This window comes from Pseudopipra pipra, chromosome 6, assembly GCF_036250125.1.
Source record: "Pseudopipra pipra isolate bDixPip1 chromosome 6, bDixPip1.hap1, whole genome shotgun sequence".
Taxonomy (NCBI): Eukaryota; Metazoa; Chordata; class Aves; order Passeriformes; family Pipridae; genus Pseudopipra; species Pseudopipra pipra.
Window position 1 is genome coordinate 48,372,356 of NC_087554.1, and position 16,930 is coordinate 48,389,285.

A 16,930-nucleotide genomic window follows, 5' to 3' on the forward strand; every position below is an offset into this window, starting at 1 on the left:
TCCAGTATATTACCTCATTCATATACTGCTGAAAACTTGCAGAAACTTAATTGTCCTGTTCCCAGAGGCCACGTCCCTACGGGAATATTAACTTCAGCCATCATTAAAATGGATTCTAAATATATGCTTCTGTATGGTAACAGCATATAGAGAATTTTTTTCTGACTGGTCTTGTAAGAAAAGGAAGTACGAAAAGTTGGAGCTACTTACACATGCTTAACATGAAAAAAAAAAGTCAGACAAAGGCACTCTTTTATTACTTCTTTATGGATTTATAACTTCTCTTATTTCAATTCATGATCTTCCTCAGTCTCAGAATTCAGCATTGCCAATTAAGCTGATCTAGTGAACAAATAGACCCTAAAGAGACAAAATTAACCTCTTGAGCAAGGGAACCTTCTCCATCCATCAGAAGATAGTCCTTCCTACATAGATACTCAAATATCAAGTATATAATACAGCCAGAAATGTGCAAAATCCACATTTTACTTTGAACCAAGACTTGCCACCACAATTTCAAGACTGTCCTGCCTTTCTCCTCCCCCTGCCCAGCCTCGTTTCTTAGCTTAGCTCCAACTGCATAACACAGCTCTAATAACCAGTACTGACATTCAAGTTATTTTTGTGGCAGAAGGAAAAAAATCTTTTTACTGTACTGCTCCTTAAAACTTCATACTAAAAGGTATGATGTGCTCCTGTGACTAACAGGCAACAGCTTCAGGGAATCAGCTCCAGCAATGGTCACACACCTGCCCTGAGGCTAACACTTTGGAACAACAGAGTCATGCAAACCTGCCCATTTCCTCAGCAATGTCATCCTTCTATGCCTATTTTTCTCTCCCTCATCACACACTCTTGAAATAAGCTGGCACCTCCAACCACAGGCATTTTGCTACAGCAAATTGTTTTATCAGATGCTTCTCCTTTGCTTTTGTGTCAAATGAATTTACAAGCAGATGGGAGAAAAGCTCCCTAAGAGATCCAAATAAGCATTCTCATGTTTTTGCAAATACTAAGTGGACCACTGATTTGAAAAGCTCCATCTTTTCAATTTATGTTTCATATTATATTTTTTAAATGTCCCCCTGAATGTCTCCAAGTAAGGCTTTGAATCTTTGAAAATTATGTATTTAATATAAAACCTATGATTTTATTAATATTCTATCCCACACAACACCTTCTACATACCCATACAGAGCCATTACTCAGAAGCATAGCATCAAAATTAGCTCTTTTCCTCAAGTAAAGGAATCACCAGGTCTAATCAGAACTGTATTTTATGGGCACAAACACACACACATAAAAAACTCAGTGTGAGGTCAAAAAAGTATGTTAGTCCATAAAGTTAACTACATAAAAGAAAATTATCCTCTCCTACAACTCTGTTTTTAACCTGTGAATTTCAGGAAATGGTGAAGAAAGGCACGAAAATATCACAGATAGCTACTGTGAGGTAGCTATCTCCTCGCAATTTTTACATGAGGGATATCTAAACAGTGCTGTCCTGGCCTATTCTAACCACGTTTCTGAGGCTTTGCATCCTGCATTCACATGGCCAGTCTACTCCCTGCTGTTTTAACGGACACAGTAGCAGATAACTTTTCATCACACCATCTTACATCTTCTTCTAATTCAGGATCAAGCACAATGCATCACCACTAGCAGCATTTTTTGTTGCCAGAAACCAGGAAAAAACTCAAACCAAACAATCTATCTATAAGCTCTTCAGCCTGATAAAATACAGCCATGCCTTTATCACCACATTAACAATTTTGAACACTTTCTCTAGGAGGAGCAACAGAGAGGAACCACTTTCCAACATCGCTCAGGCACTGAGACCCTCTGATTCCCTTCACATCACAGGCTGGCAAAGAGCCACATGTAAAGGGAACAGAAAATATTTCAAAGGTAATTTGATAGTTTTTTCTTGAAATTTTGTTGAAATTCTACAACGTTGCATTTTGACAAATCTATTGAGAAACCTTCTTTGGAAGATTTGAAGCAGCATTTCTCTACCTACACATTTCCAAGAAAATAATAACTATCTTCCTTGCTGGGTTTGAGAGTCTTTGAATCCTTAGCTTAACTTATTATCACTCCATATTATGCCTCTTCTCACATATAGTCTTATAACCAGGCTGTCCACAACTAAAGCTATAGACAGCATAGCGAATTAAAAGCATTCTTTGAAAGACATATATGCATTTAACTCATCTATGCAATAAAAAATCTGAGGACTTCTTTGTGAGTGTGCTGCAGGCAGCAGATAGCTGTAGTTCTTTGGTTTCACAGTTATTCCAAGCTGAAGACTTCAGGGGTGCAATGACACTAAATTTCCTGGACTATCCTAACAAAGACTTTTGTAAAGCAGACTATTGTAATTTAATGAAGATTTTGCAGTGAAGTATACAAACAACCCTGATGAGTAATGCATTCACACACACTCAGCTCTGGAGAGTCTGAAGAGGTAGAATTTCCCTCTTTGGATTTTTCTCACAACTTACTTTCTAACAACATAAATACATACAAACATATATTTATATATGTGCACATATATTTACACATGCATAAACACACACATCTCCCCAAGAGTTGAGCATATCTTTAGGGATCTCTCCCGTCCACGTTCCAATTCCATTCTTTCTCCCTATCATTGTCACTAGTGCTGTTCCTCTTCCCCTTCTTTCTAGCCATCACTAGATAAAACTCCAGCAAAATTTAGCTTGAACCTGCCCCTGAACCCATTTTGCCCTTCACTGCATCCATACACAAATGCTGAATCTTCCTGTGCTGTGAACAACAGAAAGACATAGTTTGTATGTTCCTCATGCAAGAGCAAGATGAGGAAAGCAGGTCATTTCCAAGGGCTTGTTGTGAGCTATGGAACTGTCAACGGTTACAGTGCAACATGCTCATTTAAGTACCCTGTAAGAACTGTAGAAGAGGGAGCATGTCAACTCAAGCATCCCACTCAATCTCTGAGGTTACAGAATGAAACCTGAGTGAGAAGGTAAGCACCTGGAAGTGGTCCCACCTTAAATAAGGAAAAAAAACCTTAAGGCAATTAAAAACTACCATTAGTTATCTGCCCTATGCTTTTATCAGTGGTAAGAACAGCAGTATCAGACCACTACACAACAGCATATGAGACTGCAAATCCAGTGGAACTGGACTGAAATGGGGCAAATCCAACAGGTATCTTTCACTGTCTCTGCAGGCTGCAGCACTGCATAGTGCAGCTGGGCCACTGCAAACAGCTGCAGATAGTCCCTCACTGCTAAATATCATGGTGCTATGACTGCCAAAGAAATAAATCTACGTACCCTGAAGAGTTTTATCTTTATTTAATCCAGTTATCCTTGAACTTATAACAAGAAATACAAATCCAAGTGAAGCACAAAATCCCTGTAAGAATAACTTGTAATAGCTACAAACCTCAATCACCTCTGAAGAGACTCCAAATTCAGACTATAAAGTTTATAGTCCACTCTTACAAGGAGAAAGAAAAGAATCCAGCCAGAAGGGGAAAGAGAGTGAGAAATAAATGCACACTACTGGGTAGAAGCATATGTTATTTAGTTGTTAAGTACTCTAAACCTGTCTAGACTTTGAATACTAAATTTAAGACTGCTCTGCGATTACCACCTCATTCTAGAACATACAAAGGACTATATTCTTGCAATCTTCTACCATGGGAATAAGGGAAATTAAAATTTATGAATCTTCTGAGAGAGTTGGAGTTGCTCGGCCTGGAAAAGAGAAGGCTCAACAGAGCCTTAGAGCACCTTCCAGTACCTAAACTGGCCTACAAGAAAGCTGGAGAGGGACTAAGGGCAGGTAGGGATAGGACAGGGGAGGAATGGCTTTAAACTGAAAGGAGGCAGGTTTATGCTACATATCAGGAAGAAATTCTCTATGGGAGGTAGTGAGACACTGGAACAGGTTAGGTTGCCCAGAGAAGCTGTGGATGCCCCATCCCTGAAGTGTTCAAGGCCAGGTTGGATGGGGCTCTGAACAGCTTGATATAGTGAAAGGTGCCCCTACCCACGGTAGGGGGTTTAGAACTAGGTGATCTTTAAGATCCCTTTCAATTCCATTTAAACTGGAAACAAAAAAGGATGTTTCTGAGCACAAACAAAACAACAATAAAACCCCAACAGTTTGCTTGGTTTGCTCAGGTAAACTGGTAGCGAGTCACCCAGTAGAAGTGACCAAACTACCAAAATCCAATCAAGATAAATAAGGCTTCATATGCTGGTTTTCTTATCTCTTTTTTTAATTTCTAAATCTGAACCAACAAAACATTCCAGAGTAGAAAAGATACATATTTTTCTATTTTTGCATACATTATATTTAAATTAAGTAAAATTATTCATATTAATATTTTCTGCAAAATTTATGCCACTATATTTCAACCATTTTATATCCTTATGAGGTCAAATAAAACAAAGAGTTGAGCTCTGGGAAAAGATTCAGTTGAATTACTGGGATTCCTTGGAGATATAAGCAAATTTAGGTACTTAAAGTTGATCAAGTCCAAGATTGCATTTTCCTGGAAAGAACATGACAAATTCAACAGACATCCTCACACGCTTAAAAAACAATACAAGACAAAAAAAACCAGCCAAAATCCACAAGGCTGAGTGGAAGTGTACCCAAAGCAGACATTGCTCAGAAGCCCACACAGATGTTGTGTGAGAAAACTGGGCAGACTCACATCATGTAGAAGAACTCCCTATATACTCCTTTCCCACTGTGATCTAAATAGTGACCAGACTTATGAAGCATCCTTCTGTCTCTGCTACCAGTTACTTCCCTTATTTCCTTGACACCTCTATAGAGCATGATTCATGCTTGTCTAACGTTTACTAGAGGACTGTGTTGGTGGAAATCAGTCACTCTCTTCCAAGACTAACATTAGAAACAATCCTTGATCAGTTGTCAGTTAACACTATTGAAGTCTCTCAAAAATTGTTTGCTGCCTTTGACACTCCTCTTGCCTTAACAAAAAGTACATGTGCAACCCAACCCAAGCTTAAACACAACAGACCAAAGCAAACATTTAGCTCAGTAAATTTTAATAAACCTCTGGCATACAAACTGACACTTTCCTCAACACACTGACCCAGCTTGAAGTCTATTACAGTTTTCTAAATTGAAGTGGCACTGCCACCTTAAGACACAAGGCCAGCATTACAATTATAGACCAGTAAAAAACAAAATACTTTTTAATTAACTTCACTTCTGTTTTTAAAAAACTACATCCATATAAGAAAATTTCAAAAATAAAACTTCCAAGTCACGCATTACTACTTTTCTCAATTAAGTGGCAATTTAGTTATGCGACATAGCTTAGGCTGAGCATTTTAACATTCAGTAAAAGGCATGACAATGAATTAAGGTTCTCCATTCTGCCCACAGCAACCACAAAACTGCACTGCTTTTTGTAACTCTTAACTTTCAGCAACAGTTATAATGCTTTTAGTATTTAGCAACAGTTACTAGGACATTTATATACAGAAGGACTTTTAAATACACACACTCAAAAAACTTGATCAGGTGACAGTGCAGTCAGAATATTAATTGAGGTACATGTCCTGTCAACCTAGCACAAACTCTGAATAATTTAAAGGACCCAAGCCATCCTCTTATTTCATCTATGAATATGGTACTCCACTACTGTGTTGATGATATTCACACTAAAAAAATTCAACTTCAGACAAGATACAAATTAAGTTTTAAAACACATTATGATACTGGAAAGAGCAATCTTACCTTTTGTAGAATATGCTTCAGCAATCATCCGTAGCCTGTACGGTGGCACTGCAGTGAGCTGCAAGTCATCAATGCCAACTCTGGCATATGTATTCAGAGCTTCTTTGTAATCACCTTCCACATAGTTTAATTTGGCCATAATTAGGTTAGCTTCCTGTAGGAATTCTGGCTAGAAAGAAGAGAAATAAGAAAGGGTTTTTCCTCGGAAAACACACCTAGTTCCTTCCAATAATTATTAGATGTGTTTCCTGTATATATTCATGTAGAATATTTCTTCTAACAGAGCAACAAACCAACAAAATTCTGTCCCCTGTAATATTTGAGAAACTTGAGGTAGGGGGGAATCCACAAAAAACTATTTAAAGGTAGCCTATCATTACAACCCCTCCAATGTTTTCTCTAACACCATAAGCACAGTTGAAAATCAACACGGCATCAAAACTTAATGATATATGTTCCACAGTCTACATATTTAATTCACACGAGTTCAAAGTATCAGGGCAGAATAAATGTCTTGAAAAAGAAGATTAATGGATGAATAAAGAAAGAAAAGGAAGAGAAATTAATACTCCCAGAAACCACAGGAAACAAAATGTTATAGATGACTGTAAAACAAGCTTCTTTTAATCTCTCAAAAGATGGATGTTGAGTACAGAAGAGATAAGTTGATGTAGCAGCTACAACAACAGTTAAGTAAAAGAAGGGCTAGAATGGTTAAGAGCATCAAAAGGTTCTGACAGAAAATGCTCTCAGATATTAACCTCAATTTCTGCACCTCCAAATACAATTTAAGGAACCTTTCCTCAATACTACAATTTCAACTTTTCTAATTCTTGCTCAGGCTGATTTACATACCTTTAGATTTCCTCTATCGAGAGCTGCCGTGAGATGTTTCCTGACCTCAGTCAGTTTTGGCTGGGGGCCCCGTGGACTACTACTCTGTTTAAGAGTATTTTCCTTCAAAAATTGTTCTAGTTTGGACTCCCCAAGGAGAAGCTCTGCCATGTCATCTGTAAATAAAACCAAAGACAGGAAATATTAGAAATCGTTTTATTTCACTACCGTTTCAGTGGAGACAGCCACTGCTTGCATTTTAAATAGAAACTAATCAAAGCAAACACAGCATCCAGTACTCAGGTTTATCACAAGTCATGTAGTACTTTGTTTTACTTTTCAATTTATCTTTTCCCAGCCTGGTTCGTTGTAGAATCAAGTCTCATGAGTTTTAAAATATAAAGAATTAGAACACTAACCTAAAGTCAGTATTCTCGCCTTCCTCCTTAAAAAGCAGCACTTGATTCCAAAGCTTTATGTAGCTTTCTGAACATGACAAGATATACTTCTGATACTCACTTTACCAAAAAACTGGTTTCAAATATGAATACTGATATTGGATTAATTTATTTGTTTGAAGTCACATGTCCTTCATGATGTCTTTGATCACCATTCATATTTTGTCTGTAGATTTCACTCAGACCTTGTTAAGGCTCCAACCATCCCAAGTCTGAAAGTATCCCAGGTATGAAAGTCCATTTTCATCACTCTCCCAGTTTCTTAGGGCTTACCTAAGAAACTGGTCATCCTCTACTCTACCCAGGGCCACTAAACTTATTTTACTGAAATGTGTTAGTTCTTCCTCTAGTGAGAAGAGTGCTGTAAAAATCTTGGACTTGAAAAGACCTGGTCATGTCTTGCAAACAATGTCTGAATAATCCAAATATGTAATATCAATAAATAAAATAGACTTTTAGAAAGGAGAAAGGCAAAAAGTTATCAGTCAGAAAAGTGCTCATCACCTTTAGCACTGTCCCTAGAGGTTATGAAAAGGGACAGAAAGACCAGGGCATGCAGAAGTCAGTGTTACTGTAGAAGAGGAGCTTTCCCTCAGGAAATATATATCTTTAAGAAAGTACAAATGAATCAGCATTATCTTTTAATTATAGCAAACTTCAGTACAATGCCATTCTACAGTAAGCTATAAGGACCAATACTGCCCTGTAACATGTCCTACCAAGTAGAAAGACGAAAACTTAGAACTTTTCTTTTCCTTAAAACTTCTAGTTAACTGCTGATTCTTAAACCACAATGTCTTCGAGAGAAAGTTACGAGACCAGACAAAATAACAGAAGCATCAAGGGAGCACTCATTTTTCCATTTATGTTTTTTATAGTGTGCTGGGAGAGATATCCATGGTAAGCTCGACATTTATTTGTTCTCAACTACCATTCACTTATGTTTTACTGTTTAAGCACTACTGGAAAAGTTCTTAGCATTCTGATGAAGACAAATCACACCTGTTTACCAGCCTGCTTAATTTTCATCTGATCATAGTTGTCAAATTCATCAATCTTAAATTTGTAGTGTCACTTCCATTCCCAAAGTCCACCGAAAGGAGACCACTAAAGCTTCTCCTGATCTCCAGATCAGACAACAATTTGAAGTGCCACTTTCTGCATGCATCTTCTCTTAAGAGCACCTTTATGCCTCTTCACACGCCTTTGGTTTTGCCTAAACTGCGCACCTTCTGCTCAATTTATCCTCACAACTCTAGATCTAGCTTTGATACATGCTAGACAAATATGCTGGTTCCTTGAAACATAAGGAAGGGGAAAACAAACCCCTGGTTTGGTTTTTTATCTCCCTGACGCACCATTGCTTTAGAGACATTTGAAAAAACAATGACAATCACATCTTCCAAATACATATTAAAGGCATACAATTCCCAATTAAAAAAAAATACTACTACCTCTCAATAATACACCTAAAGTATAATAATGAAACCTTATTAATCACTATTTGCCAACCAAAAAAATACTTTTATTTAGCTATTCAATGACCATATGGCAAATGGCACAGTTTGACATGCATCAGAAAGTCCATCATACAATTTGCACATCCCTTAAAAATGAAGTTGATCAGTTTATAAAGTTTGACTGAAATGTTTTCATCTTAAACATCTGCTGTACAGTTTAAAAAACCAAATAAGAGAACTTAAACTTAAGTTCCAAAAATATAAAGGCTCAAAGTTTGTACACTATAATATTTTTGGTACAGCCTAGGATATACTGCATGGAAGGCTGGCTAATCTGGCACTCTGGAATGTAACATTTCTGAACAGAACTAGAATGAGAAGGTTTTACGGTAGGTAAGAAATATTTTGGTCATGCACAAGAAACCCCATTGTTAGCTGCAGCAGGAAACAAGTGAGTCTATCAGGGCTGAGCACATTTATGACTTAATATGGCTTGCAGAGTCTTTCCCGTGTTTCGTAAGCAAGGATAAGTTCCTTGCTACAGCGTGAATTTCATGCACACATTATATCAGAGTACAGCAAAAAGCAGGGAAAGGGGCAGTACATGCTCTCAGCATAAGCACCTGGAGGGACCAACACCAGGCTTTGAAATTCCTTGTCCACAGCCTCCATTGCTCAAACTCTTTGTAGCAAGAGCAGCCACCTGGTTCAACAGTCATGGTCAGCTGCATCTCCCTAGGAAAGGGCCCAAACCAGAAATCCCAGACTGCCTCCTACCCCAGCCACAGGTCTGGATTCTGGAAGGCTCAGAGCCTGTCTGAAGGCTGGGCTGAGGCTGGCCAAAGGCAAACGAGTACACTTTGCCCCCTGGAGAACAGGAGGAGAGCCAGCTAGAAACACTCCCTTTCATTGGATCCAGCTCATCATCCTGGACCACACCATTCATCTGTAAACAGCACAATTGCCATTTTTAATTTCATAGGCTCTCAAAGCTCCTCTCATTTGAAGTCTATTTTAATGTATTACACCTGAAATTTTAAATCCTTTGATGAAATAAAAGTAGAGAATGACCCAGTTTGTTCCCATGCACACAATGTTATCAGTATAATTCCATGAATTTTTGAAGCAATTTACACTAACTAGTTTTGTTACTCTTTCATTGAAGTCTGTTCAGCAAAAATGAAAAACAAAAGATATTTCAGTGTACTAAGTGAAGAAAAAGAAATAAAAAATATACTTCAACATTAGGGAAGGTACAGGAACATACATAGTTTCGAGCATTTCCACAGATTACAAAACCCCTCCAGATAGCCTTGTTCAATACTTGACTGTTCTCACTGTGGAAATCTTTTCCTTCTTATCCACTCAACATTTCCCTTGCTGCAGTTTTTGTCCATAGCTTCCAACACCTTCAGTGCACATTTCTGAGAAGAGGCCACCTCTGTACTTGGCTTCCCTTTCTAAGATTTAACAAATGCAGCTTTCTTAACTGCTTCTCTTACGTCACTCACATTAGCCCCCTTAGCAACTTGGTGTCCCTCCATAGGGCTAACTCCGCTATATCAATATTCAACTTAGACCCAAACCTAGATACAACATTCCAGATGAGACTCATAAGTGACAAACAGTACAGGAATAATAATTTCTCTCAAAATGCTGAGCACAGTGTGAGGCTGGTCTTAACTTCTGCAAAGGTTTGCTGACAACTCACACTCCTTATCCAACTGGACCTCCAGATCCTTTCCTGCATCAATGCCTGAGATGTTCCACTCCTAATACATCATAGATGAGATTTTTTTTAAAACCTGCGATCAAACCTCTGAGCCCAGCCAGTTTCCAACTTACCTCCTAACCCACCAGTCTTTTCAGCTGAGCTACAAAATATACTGTGGGGAACTGTGTCCAAAGTCTAAAAACAGTAAAAGCCAATAATACCCACCATCTTCACTTCATCCCTACAGTCACTCACTTCTCATCAAAAGCTATCTGGTTGGCTTGTCCTTGATAAATCCCTGTCAACTGATCCCAATCATCTTCTTATCCTTCCAATCAGTTTCCAGGACATACTTCCTAATATTCTCAGGGCCTAAGGTTAGGCTCATCCACCTGTAGTCCCTGGACCCTCCTTCTCGCAAATGGCCATCCGTGCCTTTTACCAGTCACCAAGAATCACCCCAGTCACCAGGACCTTTAAACACATGACTGTCCATGCAATGACACTGGCCAGCTCTTTCAGACTCTTGACACAACCCACCTGGTTGTGAGAGACTCGCCTATGTCCCTCTGCACAACACAGCAGACCTCTGTCAGGGCATAGCTCTTCACTTCATGACACTTTTCAATCAAATGGAGTTATTTTCCATCCATAGCAACATATTTTATGCAAGTATTGATACATATACTAAAAAGCACAAATGGTACAGAAAAGTGCCACTTGCTCCAATAAAGTAAATCTTCCAAGAAAAGTAATATGTTAAAATGATTTTCTTTCATTTTTAAAGATACTCAGCATCTATTTCCCAGCAGTCTGTTTCCTGCATATTGACTCTTTTCCTTCAAACGGAAATCTTGGCATAATTGATAAAAATCAACAGCTTGTGCAGGTTCAGTTTCAAGCTACAAACTAAACAAGAAATTAAACTGACCAAATATAAACATGATATTTCAGCCCAAACCTCCTTTGTTACAGACTTACTCCAAATCCCACATTTCATTTTCATAGCCACAGTATTATTATAAACTCATAGTAAAGTCAGATATTATGATCAAAATTACCCTTCTCAAAGATAGCTTTAGCACAACACTCCATAGGACTGCACTTTCTGCAACTATTCCATCTCTCTGGAAATCAAAGTGTATAAGCTGCATACACAGAAAAGACAGATGGTTTTGTACACCAATGCCAGGCTGGTTAGTTTGGTGCACAGCTTAACATGTGCTGTGTGAAAGGCTCTCAGAGATCAGAGGCCCGTTCCAAACTTACAAAACTGTACTTCAGTTCACTGTATGCAATTATTTGCCTTGCAAAGAATAAGTCACTGAGAGGTCCTTTCAGGACAGGTATTTTACCCAAAATATTCAAAAGACTCCAGTGTGTGTGATCTGAGTACACAATTTTTGTTTATGAACCTCTTGAAAATAATACTTGAGGCCAGCATAGTAATGTCCCACACAGGAGAACAATGAAGATTAATTTTGCTAATTGTGCTTTTAAAGCTAAGTGGCAATTTAAAATAGGGTGAAAATACGTCGAACTGGTTACTCCAAGTTTTAAGGGATGTGCAAGTTGATACCTCCTCTCTGATGTGTACTCATCAAAACCAAAGTATTTCATTTAACAAGTAACATTCCTCTTTCCTTTTATTCAGTTTAATGCTTTGCTGAGCAAGCTCCATTTCCAAAGAAGGTTGAGGAAACATGAACATCAAACATCAAAAAATAGCAAGGAAGCCAAATGACACCCTAAGACAAGTGCTTTGGTTTGAGAGCAATATCATCAAGGCTGTTTACAGTTAAAAGAGTGAGGTCTATCAATTACATTCTTCAACACTTCAAATAGCAGAACTTCGGAAGTGCCAAAGAAGAAAGTGTCACGTGTGCCTTTCCCTCTCATATGCATTCCTTCAAGTAGGTCTCAAAAATTCTTCTGGTCCACACTCCTGTAACAAGCACTTCTTTAGTTAAGTTAAATACCGTAGATCTTTCTTTATGGAAAGGTAAGAACAGTTATACTGTGGACCAGCTGCCAGATATGTTTTGTTTACACAAACTGCAAAATTGTCAAGGAAGCATGTGAAACAACTAATTCTGGATTCTTACACTGAATTAGCTGAAGAACAGGTCAGACACTAAAGAAAATAAACCTTGCACTGCTAGGTGTGAAAATGCATGCCCTGAGGCATGAGGATTCGTAAAACAAAGTGCTGAAATCATTCCTATTACTAAAGGGGAAATAATCACTTTGCCTATAACCAAACAACAGCGTTGGCATATGCAAGAGCAAAGTGCAGCCATCCCAGCTGCACCACAGAAAGAGGAAGACCAGCTTTATAAGACCAATTTTCACCCATTTGTGCAGAAGAACAAGGTAGGGATAGACACAGATATAGCACTCTGCATAAAGTTGGAAAGATTATTCCTCTCTTGTACACAGATTTTTTCACACTGGCGAAAGTAAGAGGACAGAAACATGAAGCCACCCCTTGAAAATTTAATTTAACCTCTCTCTCTCTTCCCCCTCTCACTCTCCCTCCCTTCACCTTAAGATAAGTTTCTTACCTCTGACAACTACTTGAAAAATTATGATGTTATCTCTGAAGACAGGACACAAGCAAGAACAAAGTGTTAAGGGCAAGCTGGCACACACTCTGGAACTACCCAGACACCTTAAGATGAGAATCAAAGTAGTCTATACACCCAGATATTTTGTTCCCATCACTGATGCAAGTTAGAGAAGCTAAGGATCCATACACTAGCCAGAGATAGTCACAGTGCAGCAACATGTAGTGCACATACTTTCCTTCAGAGGAAAGGTGGGAGAGAAAAAAGTAGCTGCAACTTACAGATCCAATTAAGCATCAAAACAAAAGCTGTTCTTCTAGGTCATCCATCCACAGTACAACTCATACTTTCCCTGTACCACTGCTGCAGATCATGAGACACAGCACCATAAGAGAAAGAGTTACTGTCAGACTGGCTTTCATCACAGAAGTGCTGCACTTGCACAGCTGCTGGTGACTAACACTTGAAGACAACGGGTCACAGACTGCAAACCATAAAAGCCACTGCAAAGCAGAATTTTCTTATTTACTGAGTCACTCATCTGCTAAGTCAGTCAGTCAGGGCCAGACATCGGCAACAAACTTTTAAATCAAATTATTACTGAGCAAGTACTTTATTAACAAAGCATTGGCTCGAGGTGTGTCAACCATTCTGTGCCGGTAGGAACGAGACTCAATTGTGCTTATAACAAAACACCAATTACATGGACATTTCTGAAGGAAACCATTTATGAAACTATAGCTCTGGCAGAGGTTTTCATCATCCTGAAATAATGTAACTATTGTTTGAGAAGAAATTGTTTTTCTTCCAGTACAGTATGAGTGAACTAGATTACATTCTTCTATGAGACACTTTATAGAGACAGAATTAAACTGCATAAAGTTGATACCTTGAAGTCTAGTGTTCTTTCAGCCAGTCTAAATAGATGCTTCAGAAGAACAGCAAACCTGTTTGAAAACAGTTTAGGTACCATGAAAACCAGTAGTTCACTTACAGAAAATGAAGGCAGTTATGGATCACTATAAAACTCTTGATTAAAGGAAAGACTCCTTCTCATTCATATATTTCTCTGCTGAAGAGTTCATCAACAGTAATTACTTGGTAGAATTAGGGGGCTGATGACTTTTATCACAATTGCATTGCAGAACCATTTCCTAACTGGAAACAGCCTCGCTTGCCCACCTGTTTCTGCAACATCACAGTATCACTGAAATAATCCACCTCACTAATAGGATGCCCTCTGCCTATAATCAAAGGTAACTCTGAGCAGCTTGGAACTTGCAAGACAAACTGAAGGATGTTTTAGGTGAAATGCCCATCTCTCTTAGCACTGAAAGAGAAAGCAAAAAACCCAGACATTTCTACACAAGCAAACTGCTTGCTTTCAGCTTAGAGAAAGCTTAGACACACTCATACAAAATGTCTTGAGAACAACCCTGTGCAGATATGACTATCTCTCTTTGCAATATCAATCAATAATAAACATCTTCAAAATGAGAATACAGGCTGGCATAAACACAGGGTAGAAAAAAAACCCACACATGATGACATGTCTTTGTAATATAGACTTTAAAAATATACTGAAAGCTGCTTTGCTACGTTATTTGTAACATCTGCTTTTTGAAACAAATTCTTTACCATACCATTGGAATCTGAAGCAGCTGCTCATAGAAAAACAAAACTGAAATAGAAGATTAATCTTCATTTATCCTTTGTCAAGAATGATGAAGAATACTTATTACTATGAGCTTAAAACCATAGTCCATCTTGAAACATCCACTGAATCACATGCTAAAATGCAAAATAGCCACCTTTCTGATGAATGGTACCACAATCTCCAGGCACTTGTTGAAGAACCCAGGGGTTGTTAGCAGGCTAGGTGAGAGGAATATCTAGCTCTAAATTCCTTTCTAAAAGTAAGAAAAAAAAAAGCTTAGCTCAATACAGGTTAGAAGCTCTGCCTCTTGCCTTCAGAGCCTCTCCCCAAGAGATGGCTTTAAAAGTTCATTCAATTCCAGAGTACACCAGGACACGTTCATAGTGAATGATGATGTGGTCTCAATAGAACTAATGAACCTGCTTGCTACCTGTTCTTCTGTAGGGCACCAAATAACTGCTCTGCTGAAGTATTACTTTTCCTGTGGTGGCTCAACAGTCTCAGATAAAAACAAGGCAAAATACTGAAGTTTGTCTAGATCATGTCTGCCATCTATGTGGTTTCTGAAGTGTTCCTAATATTAATGCAGAAAAAGTAATTTTTAAGGGTCTGACAATTAATATTTTCAGTGTATTTTTCCATCACAAGGAAATACTTGAAAGGTACAGCACAAACACGCCTCTTGGACAACATAGTTGCTACCACTGCTACAGCAACAACTATCAACAACCCTGCTCTGGTATCAAGTCTCTTTGCACCAGAGGTTTCTCTGCAATGAAATATCCATGACGCTGCTGTGATGCACTGGCAAGAATACACCCAATTCCGTGCTAACAACAACAGTTACAATAGAGCCTTCCTCCACAGCTCAACATCTAGAGCAAGAAATTGTGTACAGAAAACCACTGTTTCTTCCTTATATGCCAAATGGCATTGAGTAAAAGAAATACTTTTAGTATTTCATTTCACTTTCTTCTGAATTACGCAGCTGCAAGGAAAAAGTACAGCATGAGGATAAAATCTCCGATTACAATGATTTAAGCGAAGAGGCTCAAAACCTCACACTCAAGCCCTGAGGATCTGAATTTGGGTAGGACGTATTTAGGAATAGGAAATACAGAACAAACTAGCTACAGAATCTGTAAACAAACAAACTTTACATCTAGAAGCATGTTATATCACATGTTGTATTGCTTCACCCACTCTCCACCAAAATCTTCAGTATCTCAGGTAACATATTTCAGACTCTTAAAAAGCACAATTGTCCAAATGCATTGAAGTCTGAAGATTATGGTTATCATTAGTTTCAAATGAAGATACTGCATGAGGTGAGATGGATTAGATGAAGCATGGAGTTGGAAGAACAGAAGAGACTGCTGCTTCACCTGCTCGGTACTGGATTCCAGAAAGAAAAAGGAATAAGAAACTCAAGTCTAAAAATAATTTAAAAAAAAAAATCAAAGAATAAGGGTAGGAAAGAGCCAAGGGGTAAAAACGACAAGTATGAGATTTCCACTATCCCAGTGGAACCATATGTTGATGTGCAGAACTCCAGCAAGTTGAGATTTGCCTTGTAATCCATCTTCTGATGCTTCGAAACTTCCCAGAGGGAAACTAGCTTGAGAATGAGAAAGGAAACTATTCCTTCTCAATCCCTAAAACTCTTACTCTCTCTAAAGGTAAAACTAAACACTCAGAGTACTGAAGGACTGCATGTTCCAGTAACTGGAGATGATTTTTTTCTCAGATTTCCTATAACATAATGGAATATCATTATGCCTAAATATAAAAAGCCAAACTAAGGAATTTTATCCAGGAATGGGATGCAGTAAGAAGGATCCCAAAGGGGTCAACTGCTACATATAGTACCCAGACAAAAATTTCAAAGTGAACTTTTTGTAAAAACAGCTGAAAACAAGAAAAACCTTATAGCATCACACAGAACATTTATTAAGAAAGCCATTTTGAAATAGAGCTTTCTTCCAGAGGAGGATCTGGAAATCTTGAATCCAGAACTGATTTAACATTCAACTGGCAGAAGAAGCATGAAACACACATTTTTAACCCAGGAACAAGTTGACCATACACTGAAAGCAAACACATTTGCTTTGATCACAGTGCATTTAACAGTGAGTAAGAGCATTGGCTTAAAGAGGAATATTAGCAGAAATCTCCAAGTACTCATTCAACTCTGTGCTCAGCACTCAGTAACTGACCAGAAGTTACTCAAACTAAAATAAATGCTAAAACTAATCTTAGATTTCTACAAGGTTTACATTAAAGACAAGAAAAACAATATATGGATAGACAGGTGTCACTTATGATTCTATCACTAAGTAGCAAGAATTCACAGCATCACAGGATGACTGAAGTTGGAAGGGACCTCTGGAGATCATCTAGCCCAACGTCCCTGCTCCAAGCAAGATCGACTAGAGCAGGTTGCCCAGGATCTCATCCAGCCAGGT

The 16,930-nt window shown here is 38.3% G+C and overlaps 1 protein-coding gene across 4 annotated transcripts in view; it reads right to left on the reverse strand.

Annotated features, from left to right (window-relative positions):
• Window positions 1–16,930, reverse strand: part of TTC7B (tetratricopeptide repeat domain 7B) — a 134,393-nt gene that overhangs the window by 107,520 nt on the left and 9,943 nt on the right. For all 4 annotated transcript variants that reach the window (XM_064658959.1, XM_064658957.1, XM_064658958.1 and 1 more), the window contains exons 2-3: window positions 6,631–6,785; window positions 5,776–5,944 (exon numbers count right to left, since the gene is read on the reverse strand). In XM_064658959.1, the coding sequence (XP_064515029.1) occupies window positions 5,776–5,944; window positions 6,631–6,785 (324 nt within the window). The remainder of the gene's footprint in view (window positions 1–5,775; window positions 5,945–6,630; window positions 6,786–16,930) is intronic.